Source organism: Lutra lutra, chromosome 6 (assembly GCF_902655055.1).
Source record: "Lutra lutra chromosome 6, mLutLut1.2, whole genome shotgun sequence".
Classification (NCBI taxonomy): Eukaryota; Metazoa; Chordata; class Mammalia; order Carnivora; family Mustelidae; genus Lutra; species Lutra lutra.
This window is the reverse complement of record NC_062283.1, coordinates 14,338,581-14,354,614: the sequence shown is the minus strand read 5'-3', so window position 1 is coordinate 14,354,614 and position 16,034 is coordinate 14,338,581. Positions and strand designations below refer to the sequence as shown.

Here is a 16,034-nt window from a genome sequence, read left to right as displayed (position 1 = left end):
AAGTGCGGGCCCTTCGCAGCGAGGCCCCTGTGTAGCCGCCCAGGACTGAGTTCATGAGATGACCCTCACGAGGTAAGGGGACCAAGTGGCCCCGCATCACTTGGAACTCGAGCCCTGGGGTCCAGTGGGCAGGCCAGGCCATAACAAGAAGGACAAGCACTGTGGGAAGTAAGGGACTGTTGTCACCCACGGCGGGGCCACCTTCACCGAAAGGTTAGCGACCACAGGGAGTCATGTCTAAGGTTGAAGCTGTGAGTTTGAGGAATACCCCCAGTTCGCCCAACGAAGAGGAAGAGCTAGTGTGCGTCGCTATAAGGAAAGGCACGTGAATCTAGAAGAAACCAGGAAGACACAGTTATGTCTGAAGGACAGAGTGTGGGGGGATTCTTGGCAAGCGTGCCGATCACGAACTCTCCCCTAGGACCCTGGGTGTTTGACTCTCTCCTACAGGCCCTAGGAGGACACGTGTGGGATCACAAGCGGGGAGTCGTGTGATGAGGTTTCCCTTTAGAAAGACCATCCCATCTGGGCTGGAGGAGGGCCCGAGCGGGATGGGCTGCCACAGCCCGGAGAGATGGTCCAGCTGTGGTGGGCTGCAATGGGGGTGGTTTGGACCTGGTGGTATTGGCTGTTGAGGGTCAAGTGCAGATCATGGGGAGGCAAAGCTCTCAGGACAGGAGGAGAAGACAGATAAATTCATTTAGGACCTTGTGAGTTTGACAGCCTGTAGGAGTATAAATTAGGCGGTCTAGAACTCAAAACTACGACTGGAGGTATAGATTTTTGGAGTGCTCGGAGGTAGATGTGAACTGATGTCATGACTGTGGGCGAGATCTTCCCAGGAGCATGTGTGGCATCAGGACAGGCAGGATCTGGGTGAAATAACTACTGAAAGCACCTGTTTTGTTCTCTGTGGTCTCCTAACACCTGGGTTTGTAGCGATGACCAAGGCCGCACAGAAACACCCCACCTATATAGAAGTGACATGTTCTCCGGAAAGATTCCGAAGGAGGGGCCGTAACTCATTGTGTCTCCCCTTCCCCCAGCCCCACCAGGCCTGTCTGCACTCGTTCCCTTTCCCACCCGGGGTAGTAGTTGGGAAACCCGTCTCCTGATGCCTTAGGACGAGTCCTTCCTATTTCTCTTCCCATCTGTCTGGAAGGGCCGTTCCCTCCCCCTGGGGCTGAGATCCAGAAGACCACAGTCAGTTCTGCTTTGCTTTTCCCTGAAATGCAGATATAGCTTTCAGAGATCCCAACTTTAAAATGAGGGCCCTCCAAACAATACACAGTTGTGAACGCTAACGAAAACCGTGACCTTGCCGTTTTGATGCCAGCAGAAGGCTCGTTAGCAACTTGGGGCAGAGGGAATCCTCCGCAGCATCAGGAGTCAGACCAGCCAGACCCACGGGGCTTCTGTCGTGCCTCCCCTGCTCTGTGTCTCGTCTAAATCATCCTGCCACCACACTCTCTCACGGGCTCCTTTACCTCGAGGCCAAGACCAAAGTGCCGTTTGCTTCGGGTTTAAGCCAACCCTGTCACGCTCCTTGCAAGCAAAGAGAAAAGCCTTAATTCATGTGGCTGCTTCTTCCGGTGACCGGCACAGACTCGTTCAGACTGATGCTACACAAAATCCTCTTCTGGGCTGGGCAAGAACCTGGAAGGCTCCTAGGGGGCCACCGATGGCACATGGCATTTAAAAAGGAGCTCCGTGGTTTTTCACTGGGCAGCCAGTGCAGGTCGGTGAGCGGGGGTCCATGTAAAGAAGTAAAAAGTGTGAACCTCCCCAGAACCCCCTGCCCCTGCATTCCTCTCATCCAGCCAGGCTTCGGGAAGAATCGTCCATACTTGTTCCATTTTCTACCCTCCATTCTCAACTCTCTCCAGCCTGGCTTCCCTCCCCCGCGCCCCCAGCAGAGCTCTGGGCAGGATGGTCCCCAGCCCGCTGGTGCTGATCCCCTGGGCTGTTTGCCAGACTTGCCTGACCTCTCGGTAGCACTCGGCACCCAACGTGGGCCATGTCTGTCTTCCCACCTCGCTGCTGGCTGCATCCTGCTGGGTGTCCTCCTGCCCTTGAACCCTACCTCCGCCGACTCCTGGGAGGCTCGTCATGCGTATCTGAGCGGTGAATAGTGGGATTCCATGAGCTTCCAGCCCCAGCCCCCCTGCCTCCTCAGGCTGTGCTCTGTTGTACTCTTGGCTTCACATTTCCGTATTACAGACCCGCTCCAGACTTCTCTCCCGGGCCTCGACTTCTCCTCTCCATAGAGCACGTGCCTGCGGCCGCCCTGCTTAACCTCCCCACTTGAACATTCCAACAGCATTCCGACTCAGCAGATCCAAAGTCAGACTCTCGGTTCCCTTCCACCCTTCCCATCCTCCTCCAAAACACCCGCCTCCCTTCCCGCATGCCCGTCTCCGTGAATGGCCTTGCCTTGCATCCGATTGTGTAAGCCCTGAAACCTCAGACAGACAGAACTTCCATACACCTGCTTCTCCCCGCTCTGTCCGTCTACACGACGTCTCCATGGTCGGTCAGCTCAGCTTCCTAATAACGTGCCCGTCAGCCGCCGCAGCCCAGCCCGGGTGTCCCTCCTCCCTGAGCAGTAGCCTCCTGTGGCTTCTTCCCAAACTGCCCCTTGTGTCCCCCTGCCACCCCCAGTCCACTGGCCAAGGAGGTCCGTTGTAAATCTGAAACGTTCATTCACCCTTGCCCTCACCGATTTGAAAATGTTAGCGCTCTCGTGGCTCCACATTGCTCTTTGAGAAAAGATCAGAATCCTGACCATGGTCCCCACGGGCCATGCGGCCTGGCCCCTGCCTGTCCCCCAGCTTCCTTCCTCCCCTCGCTGTCCCTGCTCCAACACGTGGCTCCCTCCGTCCATCCTTCCCTTCGGGGCCACCGTGTCACTTCCTCTGGGACCCCTCTCCTGGCCTAATTTGGCCGGACGCGAGAATCCCCGCCCAGATGCTCCCGTTGGCAACCTTTCACTGAACTTACAATTCACACTTGCTTCGTGACAACCCGAATAACCACTGCCTCCCCCAGAGCCCAACACAGAACCTGGCATGGAGCTGGCCTTCAACCAATAATTTGTAAAATGAACAAACACATTTATTTAAATATTTTATTATGGTTTTTTTTCTATTTTATTTATTTTTCTCTCCCTCCCTCCCCACTCTTGTTCCATAAATAAATTCACACTTGGATGGGACCGAGTATATTGCCACTGTTTCTAAGAACCATGCCCGCACGCGACAAGGATAACATCAGCCTTCGCCGATTAAATTACTCTCTATTATATGCAGCGAAGTCCCCAATGGCCTGTCTGCAGAAAGTAGGTTCAGAGCGGAGCCAGCACTAGACCCCAGGTCCCCTAACTCCTGAGCTGTTTGTGCTTTGCCCTAACGATGCCGGAGTATGATTTTCCTGCCCGATCTCACTTTCAAAGCCGAAACACCTCATCACTGCACGTGTCCTCTGGGAGGGAGGGCTTAGCTCCATTTGATCGCTGTGATCGGCCTCAATGTTCTCAGACCCTTTTAGGAGACATGATACATAAACAGGGGGCCTTCCTTGAAAGCATGTGTGTTTGACTCTAAGGCCGCCCAGCTAACAGAATTTGCTCTGCCTGTAGTTCAGTCTCTCCTCCTTTTGTCCCCTTCCAAACGTGACCCATCAGAAAAAACAAAAACAAAAAAGCCAGGGCAGAACCAGCAACAGGTCTGGCGACAGGATCAGTGGGCTTCTCAGCACAGCCGGTGGGGAACGTTCTGCAGATCCTTCTGGGCACAGGACTTCTGAGATACAAGGTCTACCTTGAATCAGGAGCTTTTTCAAAACCTACTGACCCACAGCTTTGGTGGCATCCAGAGCCCAGGCCCCGCCAAGGGGTCCCATAAAGCTGGCCACACGTCCCTACAAACGAAGCGAGGATGCTGGGCGAAGATAGATGGAAGGTGACGCAGAGCCCCCAAGCAGCTCATTCTGAGCGGAGTCCGCATTCCAGAGCGATGACACAGTTTCCTCCCGGGGTCTGACAGTGCTATTTTAGGAAAGACTTCGAGACTCCAGAGTCCCAATTTAGAGCCTCCAATATTGCACATTGCCAGATATACAGCAGGCCCTTGTCAATGGGAAGAAACAGCATCTTCATGGGACATTCAGAAGAGAAAATGACTAGCGAATATGACCTTGTTCTTATAAACTGAACAACGCTTTGGAATACAATTGCCAGCCTTTTCCAGGGTGCTATAGATGTCACCAGCCGGTGTCCGACCGGAAATCCTGGGGCCTCGAAGCCCGTGTCCTCCCCAGAGCATGTGTGGTGATGCGGTTGGGCTCTCAAGGATCCAGGACAGGGAGGAGAACTACAGGCGACAAGAAGCGTTCAATGTCAACCATTTGCACTCGGTAGCCATGGACTTTCTGTGTTCACTCCGGATCTCCTGAGGTTCCGTGGTGTAAACGCCTTGCCGACCAGAGACACCGGTGCCAAAACTCAGGGAGGAAGCGCGGCGTGTGCTCCTGGGGGAGCGCCCCTCACGTCCCGGTGCAGGCCCCGTAGGAGCCCCAGACCCCTTCCACAACCTTCTCCCCCTGTGTGTGTGGCTCATTCCTGGAGCTTTATCTGCCCAGACCGGCTTGTACTACTCCGCGGGGCCCTGCCCACTCTCTGGTGACTTCTGCCAGGCCTTGGGGCCACCAGCATCGGTCCCCGCCCCCCACTGTTGCATCACAGCCCAGGGACACCCCTGCTATGATGTCGCACTTGTTACTGCCCCATGACTTGCCCGCCTCGGGAGTAGCACTTATGTTCCTGCTCCTTTGTCCTGCCCTGTCTAAGGCGGCTCTGGTGGGGAGGGTGGGGACAAGAAGAAGAGCATCTATTGTTCGCGGACAAGCCTCGCTGTCTCGCGTCTCCCCGGGGCCGTGAGCCTCTTTACGTCCTCACTGGACCTGCACAAACACGGCAAGAAGCGAGCTCTCGCCCTGGGGCTTGGGGGCGGGGGAGGCAGAGGCCACACTCCCCCGAAGCCAGGAGGCCACCTGAAAGAAAGGGACCTCTGTGACCAGAAGCATCCACTGGCCCGGAGGCCCCAGAGGAGCGGGGCTGGGGAGGGGCCGAGGACGGGAGGAAGAAGGAGGGTCAGCCTGGCGTGACGTGACACCGGGTGCCTTTCCTGGGGTTGAAATTGAGGAACCGAGGCGGCGGCGGTGGCCAGAGTCGGTCTCGCAAGCGCACAGGATGGGGCAAGAGCTCCCACCACTCACTCCGCCTCATGCGTCTACCAGGGCCGGGGAGATTAATGACCCAAGGAGGATATGATATGGTCCAAAAACTTTTCCTGGATTTTTTCCGCAGGCGGCTGAGCCAGAGGCCAACGGCAGAGGAATTGGAGCAGAGGAACATTCTAAAACGTAAGTGACTCAGCCCGTGGTGGTCGCTGATGCTGTGTGGTGGCTTTGGGTTCTGTGCAGGGTGCGGGCCACAAGGTCTTTCCCTTGGGCCTGTGTGGAAACGCCTGAGAACGGCTCTGATGGCTGACGAGGGACCCTGGTGTGTCAGAGCATCCGGGGCGGCCTCCCCTGTGGAGGAGGCAAACCCGAGCCCACTGGGCCCGTTGGAAGTTCCTGGCCCACAAGAACCACCTTCTCCTCCGTGGGCTGTGAAGTCAGAGAAGCTGCAATATTAGAGCCAGTGAACTCACTAAATGACTGTGAGCAGAATCCGGGTCACCTTCAAGCCAGAATTGACTTAAAAACCACAAATACTGTATTGAGAGCTAAAATAAGGCAGACGGCCGTTTGAAAGCGGGGGCTGGAAACCCTGACTTTCCGCGGCAGCCGGCTGCTGTTGATAACCCCCCTCTTCCTTTGAAAATTAAAAGTAGAGTCTAGGAAAGCATTTCCAAGTGAGAATGCTTCATGTCCCCCTCTCAGGACTCCAGCAGCTGGCCCACGGTCAGCCGGCCGAGTGCTGTCACCCAAGAGGGCCTTGCCATCACTCTGGCCGTGAGGAGGGAAAATGAAGGAGCAGAGATACTCGAATAGAAAGCGGGAATCCACTTGGTGCATCTGAGGGTCACCAGGGCTCCTCCATGGGGGGGCGGGGGGAGATGTTCAATGATTGATAAAACAGAACTCTCTGCCCACGTCTGTCCCTTCATTACCACTGTCATCAACACTCTCAAGATGGGTCAACAAACAGTATTTCTAGTTCAACTCGTGACCCTTTCTCCCCACACACATCCACTTCTCTAATTTCTCTCTAGAGAAGAGAAACACACGCTATGCAGAGTTTCCCGGGAATGCCATACCCTGGGCTCGCAGGTGCGCAGAGACATGTACACACGCGCGCACACGCACGCACACACAATCACGTGAAGCATCAGTTTGAGGGGCTGGATATTTCCACTGAGACCAAACTAAAATGTTCTGGATCTTCCTTTTCTACTCGTCCCAACTGTGGTCTGGAGACTTGGTCAGTTTTGAATGGTTTTGCTGAGGATGAGCTGCTGCATTTCCCCTGGGGAGGGCTGGGCGGAGCAGGGTGGCCCAGCAAGGCGGGCCTCGGTCTGCCCCCGGCCTCCCGGCCCCAGACAGGCTGCCTCCTCCCCAGCTCTCAGTGGGCGTGGTTTTCGGGACTGGGTTTCCTCAGGGCTGGCTGCATCTCACGTAACTCCTAGGTCTCTAGGAATGTGTGTGTATATATTTTTTTAAAGATTTTATTTATTTGACAGAGCTCACAAGTAGGCAGAGAGGCAGGCAGAGAGAGAGGAGGAAGCAGGCTCCCTGCTGAGCAGAGAGCCCGATGCGGGACTCGATCCCAAGACCCTGGGATCATGACCTGAGCCAAAGGCAGAGGCTTTAACCCACTGAGCCACCCAGGTGCCCTGTATTTTTTTTTTTCTAACCAAGAGGTGTCCTTAGCAGTTTCGAAGCTTTCTATGCTGTAAAAGGGATGAGAAGTTTTTCAGATGATTTCCACGGCCGGGGAAGCCTGTAGCCTGCGTGAGATCTCCCTTTCTGCCCCAGTCTGAGCCCTGATCCATCGTAACCTTTCTGTTGTTGGAGAGAAAGAAAAGCAGGTGTCCCCGGTGTCCGTGTGTCCCGGAAGCAGGGGATCAGGCAGACGTTCTTCCTTCCCCTCTACCTCTTCACGCCCGCACCTACCCAACCGGCGTCTGTGGTTTTCTGGAGGAATCTTGGTACAGGGGCTGTGCTGTGTGGAGGCCCCAACCTGCCCCCAGCCAGAGAGGCTGCAGCTCTGGGGGACCGTTCAAGTCTCAGAAACCAGTGCTTCTCTCGGCAAGGGCTCGGGTTGGGGAAGCAGCAGGTTGAGCCTGTTCCGTGCCCAGCTCCCTGGGAGACCACAGGCGGGTCCCTCATCTGGAAAGAGACTCAGATGTCAGAGGCGGCCACTTGCGTCTAGTAAGCCTGAGGGGCTTAGAGTCAGGCAACCCAACCGGGGACATGAGAACATTGTTCCCAGGGTCCCCTTTTGTTCTAGTCCCTCTTCTTTCTTCCCCCATCCAAATAACCAAATTAAAGAACTGTCTGACCAAGTTCAAGCAGGTCGATCGTTTCAGTTTTGAAACTTTCCAGAAATGAACATCTATTTCCCATTAACTCTTTTTCCCCTGGGTTCTGGAACTTTGTTTTTTCCAAAGATTTTTTTTTTTTTTTAATCTCCCTTCTATGGAACCAGCAACATCATGGCATGAGAAAACCCCTCACACAAATTATCCTGAGCCTGACTTTCTGAGCTGTTAGTCACTCAAGGAGCTGCCTGTGTGAGGGGTGCTGGGGAGAGGGAGGTCACGTCTCTGAGGCAGAGCCTGGAGGTCTGGGGCCGCCTCCCAGCCCCCCTGCCGGCCCCCAGGGGCAGTGCTGGCTTTGTCCAGCAGCCAATGAGACACTGTGCACATTTGAGCACATAATGAGTGCACTCTGATGGTGGCAGCAGGCGATGACATCACGGCCCTTTCTTGGCCTCTCTTCCCACTTGTCTAATGGGGTTGTCTCGGTACCCCCTGCCCGAGAATTCATGACCCTGAGTTTGTAAATGGCTTTGAAGTAAAGGTATAGATTCCAGCGATGGTCACATGTGGCCCCGCCCCGCCCCACAGGGGGACCCTAGAAATACACATGGGCAAGGGCAGCTCTGCGCTGGCTCAGGGCTCTGAGGGGGCTTGTGGGGTGAGGAGGCCCTGATGGGAGTCTGAGGCCAGGACCCGGGAGTGAGGAGGAGGGGCCGGCCCTATGCGACACATGCCGGGGGAAGAGGCTGCTTATTCCAGCAAGCCAAAAAGGAGCTTGGCTGTCTAACAAGTTGGTAGCGTCGTGGCGTGTGACGAGCCACTTAACTCCCTTGGCTTTTATATCCTCGTTTACATTTAGATGTGGTGACCTCTTGGGCCCCTCAAGGCCCCACTGTTTATTGAGCCACACATGGTAACGGAGAGCCCCCCCCCCCCCGCCAGCGGCCCCCCTGGGTCCTCACTTTCCATGCTTCCGTTCCCCTGGCCACCTGCAGATGGCGCCCGTCTGCGGTCTCCCTTCTTTATGCCTCCCAGTTTCTCTCTGACCGAGTGGTTCATACTAAGATGTTAATGACTGGCTCGTTTCGTGAGTTTTTATCCAAGAGAAACTTGCGTTTTTAAAGGGAACACTGGGTGAGAGATAAGATCTTTAAGTCCAGAGGAAGGAGCTCTCTCTTGTATGGGCGAGGGGCCCCTACAGGGCTTGCTGCACTAGGGTGCTCTGGTGATGACAGCCGACTGTAGGATGTGGACATTTCTGATGTCCCCGTATAAGATCCTGAACCTCCCCCCGCCATCCCCGCCCAGGGAGTCACAGCAGTCAAATTGTTCACCTGGGGCTGTCACTCAGGGCCTGAGTTCAGTTCTAACCTGCCATTGTCCCTCCCAGTGGGAAGTGTGGCCACCTTCAGGGTGTGTGGCCTCTGGCTGTGGTGGCTGTTGCCAGGGCTGGCAAGGAGGAGCTGGGTGGGACCCACTTCTATGCACAGGGGCTTCCCTCTTTTAAAGACCTGTCCTATCCTGAGATGACCGAATTGCAAGGGTGTGCTGATTTGATGAGTTACGAAACATAATTTAACAATAGTAATTTCAAAATGAGAGTATAATGCCCAGGGTGGTCTGAAGGCCACCTCGAGGGAGATTGCTTTCATTCATGTCCTTCTAAAGTCAGGGGTGAGAAGCAGAGACCCTCCTTGACACGGTTGGATGGACAGTATTAGGCTTAGACCCATGCCTCCATCCCAGAGCACAGGAGGAAAGTGACGTACCCACAGTCGCCCACTTCACTCACAAGGAGAAATAAGCCCACATGTCCCGGCCTCCATCTCTCTGCTCCATTCCCCAGACCCTCTTACCTACGGCTCTTTAAACATCAGATGAGTAATCAGCCCACACATTAAGCTGAGAACGTTTAGACTCTGAGGTCTTCTATCCCAAGACACTCTTTCAAAAGTCTAAATGCAGGCAATTGTGTCCCACACTCTGGCCTCCCACCTGCTCTGTGGACTTCTTGGAAGATTCAAAGAATTAATGGAATCGGGGCTTGCGAAAGGTGAGCGTTTTTGGAATTCCCCCGGCAGTCGGGGCTGCATTTGGCGTTAGCCGCGCCTTATTTTGTTTGTGCAGCAAGTGGGAGGTACCCCCACGGGCCGGCCTCTTCTCCTGTCCCCACAGGGCACCAGACACGAGGCCCCATCACAATGAGTCCCCGTCCGTCGCTGGGAGGCCCAAGGCAGAGTTGAACAGGCCCAGGTCTTGTCTAAAGCAGGGAACCTCACATCTCCCCAGACGCCTGCCCCCACCCCCAACAGCAACCCCACGCTTGTAGGCCCTATGTCCTTGTGCCGAAACCACACGTCCCAGCCCGGCATTTCGCCTGGAGACTTGAAACCTCCCCTTGTGGCATAAAGAAAGCAAAGTGAGAAGGCCAGCCAGCTCACCATCCATCTGAAAGTGCAGGCCATTGGGAAAGCATCCCACAGGCAGGAGGGTGGCCAGGGAAGAGGACAGGAGCTCACGACCCCCTTTCCCAAGTGGTGAGGGGCTCGGCCGAGAGCCCGCAGACTTTCAGAGGATACACCTGTGTGCGACACTGTTTCCCAGAACCAAAAGCTTCTTCCCTCTTTCTTGCAGCTCGGAATGAACAGGAGGAACAAGAGGAGAAGAGAGAGATCAAGAGGAGGTTAACTCGAAAGGTGAGCGGCTTCTCCAGGTGGGAGCTGGGACAGGTCAGGGTGGGCCCCGGCGGCGGTGCAGCTGGAAGCCCTCTCCGCGGTCCTGCTCCCCGGGCGTGAGAGCGAGCGGCTCTACACGCAGCAGCTCCTGTGTCGGGGACGGTGGCCAGCTCAGGGTCAGGACCTGCAGTCCTTCCGGCTGGTGACATTCTGTTGCCTGACTTTGTGGCACCCACCTACCCTCAGACAACTTGACGGCCAGTGCATTATACTTTCAATCACAGAGAATATTTTGTTTTTTAAAAATTCACCAAATTCCCTAAAAATTCACCTCACCAAGCTTTGGAAATTCATTGTCAAAATTAGTAGTTCAAATATAATGCAGTCACGCGCCTGAGAGTTTCCCTTGCCGCCTCCGAGAGGACTGCTTACCTGACTGAGAACCAACTGACTGTATGCCAAGTCCAATTTGAATTACTGATTAGGAAAATGCCAAAAGTACTGATAAATTTACTGAAGATGTTTGAAAAGCACTTCAAGCCATAAGGCTAGAATTTTTATGTACTTTAACCCCAAAAATAGATGGCCTGGCAGCTCAAAGTAGACCCAGAAATGGATCTAATTCTGTATGAGTGGCCCTAATAACAGACTCTTATTTGAACCTATTCTTGGATGGCGATGACGAGTTTAATTAATTGATAGCACGCAAGACATAATACTGTATTCTGTCTGACTAAAGTGTTTTTAATCAGCCTCCTACAATGACCATCTTGAGAGAAAGATACTCAAATCTTAGAGACAGTTAAGAGATCCATTAAAATTAATTTTTAAAGGTTTATTAATGGATTTTGTCTCCCTAGAAATATTACATAAAGGAAGAAATTCAGAGATCCTAAAACACCATACCACTTACTAGGGTGATGATTTGTGTCTCTTGGACTTTCTCTCCCTTGGGGCAACCCAAACATCTGGTGACGAGCCAAATGGCTCCCCGGTTATAAGGAGTAGGATAAACAAGTACCTGAAGGGCCAGGTAATGGGCTGCACCCCCTCGGTGGGGACCTCGAACGAGAGCTAGGTGACCTTCATCTGGGTGCCCTCACCCAAGTCACAGGCTGATTTTCCGAGTCCCTCAGATCCCCGGTCCTTGGGCGCAGGGCATCCCCCTTCCAGAGCCTGGGCAGTGAGAGGGTCTGGGCAAGGGGCCCAAGCTTAAGTGTACCCTTGAAATGACCAGGGTATCCAGAGCAGGTGGTAATAACCCCTCCTTTCTCATACAGAAAAGCCTAGACGTTCAGAAAAAAAAAAAAAAAAAAAATCTTTAAATCAAATTTTCATCAGGTTCACTGGGGTTGATTGCTGGGCCCAGAAATTGTCCTGAACTTGAGGGGTTTCTTGCTAAAATCTCGTAATAGGAAAATACCGATGCATACGCTTCGTTCTTACAGAAACTCCGCGAACGGCATCATTTGCAGCAGAGCAAGGGAAGGAGGCTGCTAGGGATGGGGGTCCCCGGAGAGCCCCTTGTTTTTGCAGGGCTCCCAGAGAGAACTGGCTCGTCTTCTCCCCATTAGGAAAACTGCCTGAGAATGTCAGCACCTGCCTTCCCGGGACTGGCTCGGGGAATGGAAAATAATGAGTTGAAGGGAAGGGAGAACTGTTTTTATGGGAGAGGCTGGAAGGAACTTTTACCTTTGTTCTTGCCATAGCTGATGGGAGCCTACCAGCAGGCGGCGGATTCTGTAAGGCCTCCCGGCCCCGGCCTGGTGCTTCCCCTCTGGATCCTTGAGCATAGCGAGACAACGTGCCAGTGGTGGTGGCCACTTTTCAGTTACCCGCAGCCCAAGGATTTCCTCAGTTCAGTTCCATGTATTTTTAATGTACTAGTGAAAAAAATGAACCCCAGGAACTGATGCTGACAGCAACACAGCAGTCTTTTTCTTCAGCCAAATTGAGACTAACCTAAAAATGACAGGCTCTGTCTTTTAAGGAATGCCAGCCTCCCCCTTTCAGAAAAGATGCTAGCTAGCTACATGAATGAATGGGAAGAAGGAAGGAGGGAGGGAAAGACGGAGGGGATGAAGGGACGTACACTCAGGTCAAGTTGTACTAATAGTGGGATTTGGGTCTCAAGTAATTTACTCTTCAGTACCTGGTTTCAAGTGCTATTTCTGCCATAGATTAGAACATAAGTTGACCAAACCCTTCTGCCAGCCCACCATCCCCGGAAACCTGACTTGAGCCCCAAAGATCATTTCCTCATCCTCTGAGGAGGGAGGTCCATCAGCCACCAGCCCGACGCCCCTCTGGGCACCGAGGAGCCAGGGGCACAAGCTGGTGCTCAGGGGAGTGGGCGGGGGGGGGGCGGCGTGGTCGGTCACTGGGTAGCTGGCCTCCAAGCCGCCTGAGACGCTCCCAGGGAAAGAAGGGGGTGCCCTCCTCCCTCCCTCCCTCGGAGCACATGGGTACAGTGCCCTATTGATTTGGAGAGATGCTGTCTAGAATCTCCATGGGACTCAGGCATGACAAATAGTCCTTGACCTTTAGATCTAACATTCCGTCTTTCTGTTCACTCTGGACTTTGCTGTCCAGTCTATTAGTAAAATATCCAGATCGTGATTTCCAGAAAACACAACTAGAAATTTCATGCTTAGCCTTGTTCTGGCCACAGTGCACTTAGAAATTAACGCTGTTTGTCCAGCACCCTGTGGTAAATCTTGCCCAAGAAAAGCAAGGGATTTCGAGTGGGTGTCCTGTAGCGGGGAGAATACGGGAACGGTGAATGTTTGTACTTTCATGATAGTGCAGAAGCTGCTAAAGAAAGAGCGGACGGTGTCGCTCTAGAAGAAGTCAACTTAGTGGCGGGAAAGGAGAATAGAAAGGTCAGCCTGGTGCTGTTCAAGTACAGAGGGAGGGTGCTAGCGATGGGGACAGGGAGAAGCTCTTCTGCCTGGCGCAGCCCAGCCCCGCAGACCCATCCCATGGGCCTGGCCCCCAGCTTCCCTGGCACAAACCCAGCCTCGCTCTGCATGTGGGGACTGGCTTTTCACGTGAACTTCTCGGGGAGCAGGGTCCCCTCGGACCTCCTCAGTCGTGCCTGAACACCCCTGAATTTGCGTGGTGTTTGCATGTATACCCTTTGTGTCTCACACACACGCACACACGTGCAAACTGATTTACAAACTCAGCCTACAGAGCTCACTCAATCTGACACATGGTCTTGGACTCACAAAACCAAAATGGGACAAGAGTGTGGGGTAAGATGTCACCTGCTTGGAGAAGGGACACAGGTGTGGGAAAAAACGCACACCCACGCAGGCGGCCGAGTGGCTTGTAAGAGGCGCTGTGGTGTCGCTAAGGGACTGTCTGTCCGGATCAGCCGGTAGGCAGGTGCCACCAGGTATAACCAAGCTCGTCTCTCTCAGGGTCCTGGGAAAGGCCCAGGCGTCTGAAGCCCTAGGTCCCCAGCCACGGCCTGTCCCTCACTTGCTGGGGGAGGTGTTGGTGGCCTCTCACCGTCCCCTGGAAATTCACAGGCCGGGCCGTCTAAACTCCTCTGGCTGACGGGGCCCATCTCTCCTTCCCTGCAGCTCAGCCAAAGACCCACAGTGGAAGAACTTCGAGAAAGAAAGATCCTCATCCGTTTCAGCGACTACGTGGAGGTGGCGGACGCTCAGGACTACGACCGCAGGGCCGACAAGCCGTGGACCCGCCTCACCGCCGCTGACAAAGTAAGCAGAGGGCCAAGGGGTGGGGTGCTGGGTCCTCGTGCCTCAATTTGCCCTGTGTCGGCTTTCCGGCCTGCTGCCTGGAGCCCGCTGTGAGAGCAGCAGCGGAGCTGAGGCCCCGGGGTCCCTAGGGGAGTGCTGAGTGGCCGTGGGGCCTGCGGAAGGTGCTGCTTCCCCAGCTCCTTTCCCCCCCGGGCTCCAGGCACTCTGCGGAGCGCTCACTGAGCTGCGTCGCCCTGCTGCAGAGAAGGCACAAGACAGTCCCATAACAGCAAGTGACAGGGCAGCCGGAGGCAAGGCAGCCTGGGAGGCTGGGCCCAGAGGAGCAGAGTAGCACCCGTTCGGGCACAGAATGGTCCACGAGCACTGGGCCCCACACTCAGTGCAGACCTTCCGGGAAGGGAACCCTGTCCTCGGCACCCGCGAAGGCTCACACAGCCTAAAAGAGACCAACTCACTGTGTCTGCCATTATTATAACCGCACAGTAGAAACGGGACACAGATCGCAGATGGCAAAACCTGCCTCGCTGCGCTGCCTCCTCATCCGTTTGGAAAACAAAGAGTGACCTGAAGTTGAGTTTGTTTTATAGGAAATAGCGGCATCATTCTTGGGGCGTCTGGGTGGCTCAGTTAGGCATCTTCAGGTCTCGATCTTGGGATGGTGGGTGCAGGCCCTGCCGGGAGAGACACCTCATTCTTACCTGTCCGCCAGATCACGTATCACAATGAACCTCTGCTTCGTAACCCTTTGTGACTCTAGTCCAGTCATCCTGAGGGACTGGAGAGCTAAGGGCATTTAAAAAAAAAAAAAAGTCTAAATTAATGACTACATCCAATGTGCAAGAGACACTGGGGGCCTCTCTTGAAGAGTCCTGCCTTCGTCCCATGAAGTCCCAGGGCCAGTGGCTTTTATAAGAAAGTGAGGCCCACTTTTATAAGTGGCGAGGTCCTCCGTAGTAACACTCTGGCCTCGGACCAATCGCAGGGAGCGTGAATGCAGACAAGCTGCTACACTTGGGTGGAAATGATGGGGCCCGAGGCAGACTTTCCAGAAGGGTTTTCCATGTGGCAGGTCTCCTGCACAGGTCCTGGTGAATGGCAGCCTCTGCCCTCCTTTTAAACGTAGCACCCCTCTCTTCCCTGTGCAGGCAGCTGTGGTGAGGGACCCTGGGGACTGGACCCACCATCCACTAGACACACACAGACCCAAAGACCCAGTCCCCAGGGAGTTGTGTCATGTAAACAGGAATGGAGGAAGGGACCTTGCCCTTTGGTTCACCCTCGGACCGTAGTGTGCTTGCTGACCAAGAATTCAGGGGACAGGACAGCGTGACACCACGCGCGCGTGCTGAAACTGTGCGGAGCAGGCAGGGAGGGAAGCCTCTACTTCCGCACAGGCTGCTTCGGCAGTGGAATAGGATGTGGTGCCTCGAGGCTGATAAACAGGCACATGGGGCGGGCCCGCCTTCTTTGGGGGGAGCCCGGCTGATCCTACCTAAAGAATTTCAGCCCCCGGGGAGGAAGTGATGCCAGGGACCTTCTGTCCCACTCAGTCCTCACCACTCCTGGCGATCTGATGCCTTCCCCTCGGCCACAGCTCCTCTCTGTGGGCAGTGCTGGAAGGAGGTGGTCGTTCACACATAGCCCACATCCTTGGTAATGGCACAGATCTCCTCAGTCAACAGAGCTGAAATGAGTGAGTGCTTTGGAAATCAAAGTGGGGCGATCACCTATTCCCTTAATTTGAGGAATTTGACCCACACCTTCTAGAAGGATCCATCTTGAGGTGTCCCCGTGCTTGTGGTGAGCTCAAAATGTTTACCTAAGGAAAACGAGAGACTGACATTTAAATGTGCCCTCGAGACCCCGGGCGTGTGGGGCAGATCTGTGCGGCCTACATGGCGGTGCTCGTGGAGAGAGGAAGACAGTTCGGGCAATATGCCAGATCTCGCCATTTGTCATTTACATTTAGCGAGAGGGGGATTCTTAGTAGGTTCTGGGGGATTTTTTTTCCCATCCCAGTAAAAGAGGTCATTTTCCGTACTTTGTGTCTTATGGCTTTGTCCAAGAAAAGAGAAAGTAAAGAC

The 16,034-nt window shown here is 54.3% G+C and overlaps 1 protein-coding gene across 9 annotated transcripts in view; it reads left to right on the top strand.

Moving 5' to 3' along the window:
* Window positions 1-16,034, top strand: part of PHACTR1 (phosphatase and actin regulator 1) — a 587,665-nt gene that overhangs the window by 568,108 nt on the left and 3,523 nt on the right. For all 9 annotated transcript variants that reach the window (XM_047733072.1, XM_047733073.1, XM_047733070.1 and 6 more), the window contains 3 exons: window positions 5,366-5,421; window positions 10,179-10,240; window positions 13,810-13,950. In XM_047733072.1, the coding sequence (XP_047589028.1) occupies window positions 5,366-5,421; window positions 10,179-10,240; window positions 13,810-13,950 (259 nt within the window). The remainder of the gene's footprint in view (window positions 1-5,365; window positions 5,422-10,178; window positions 10,241-13,809; window positions 13,951-16,034) is intronic.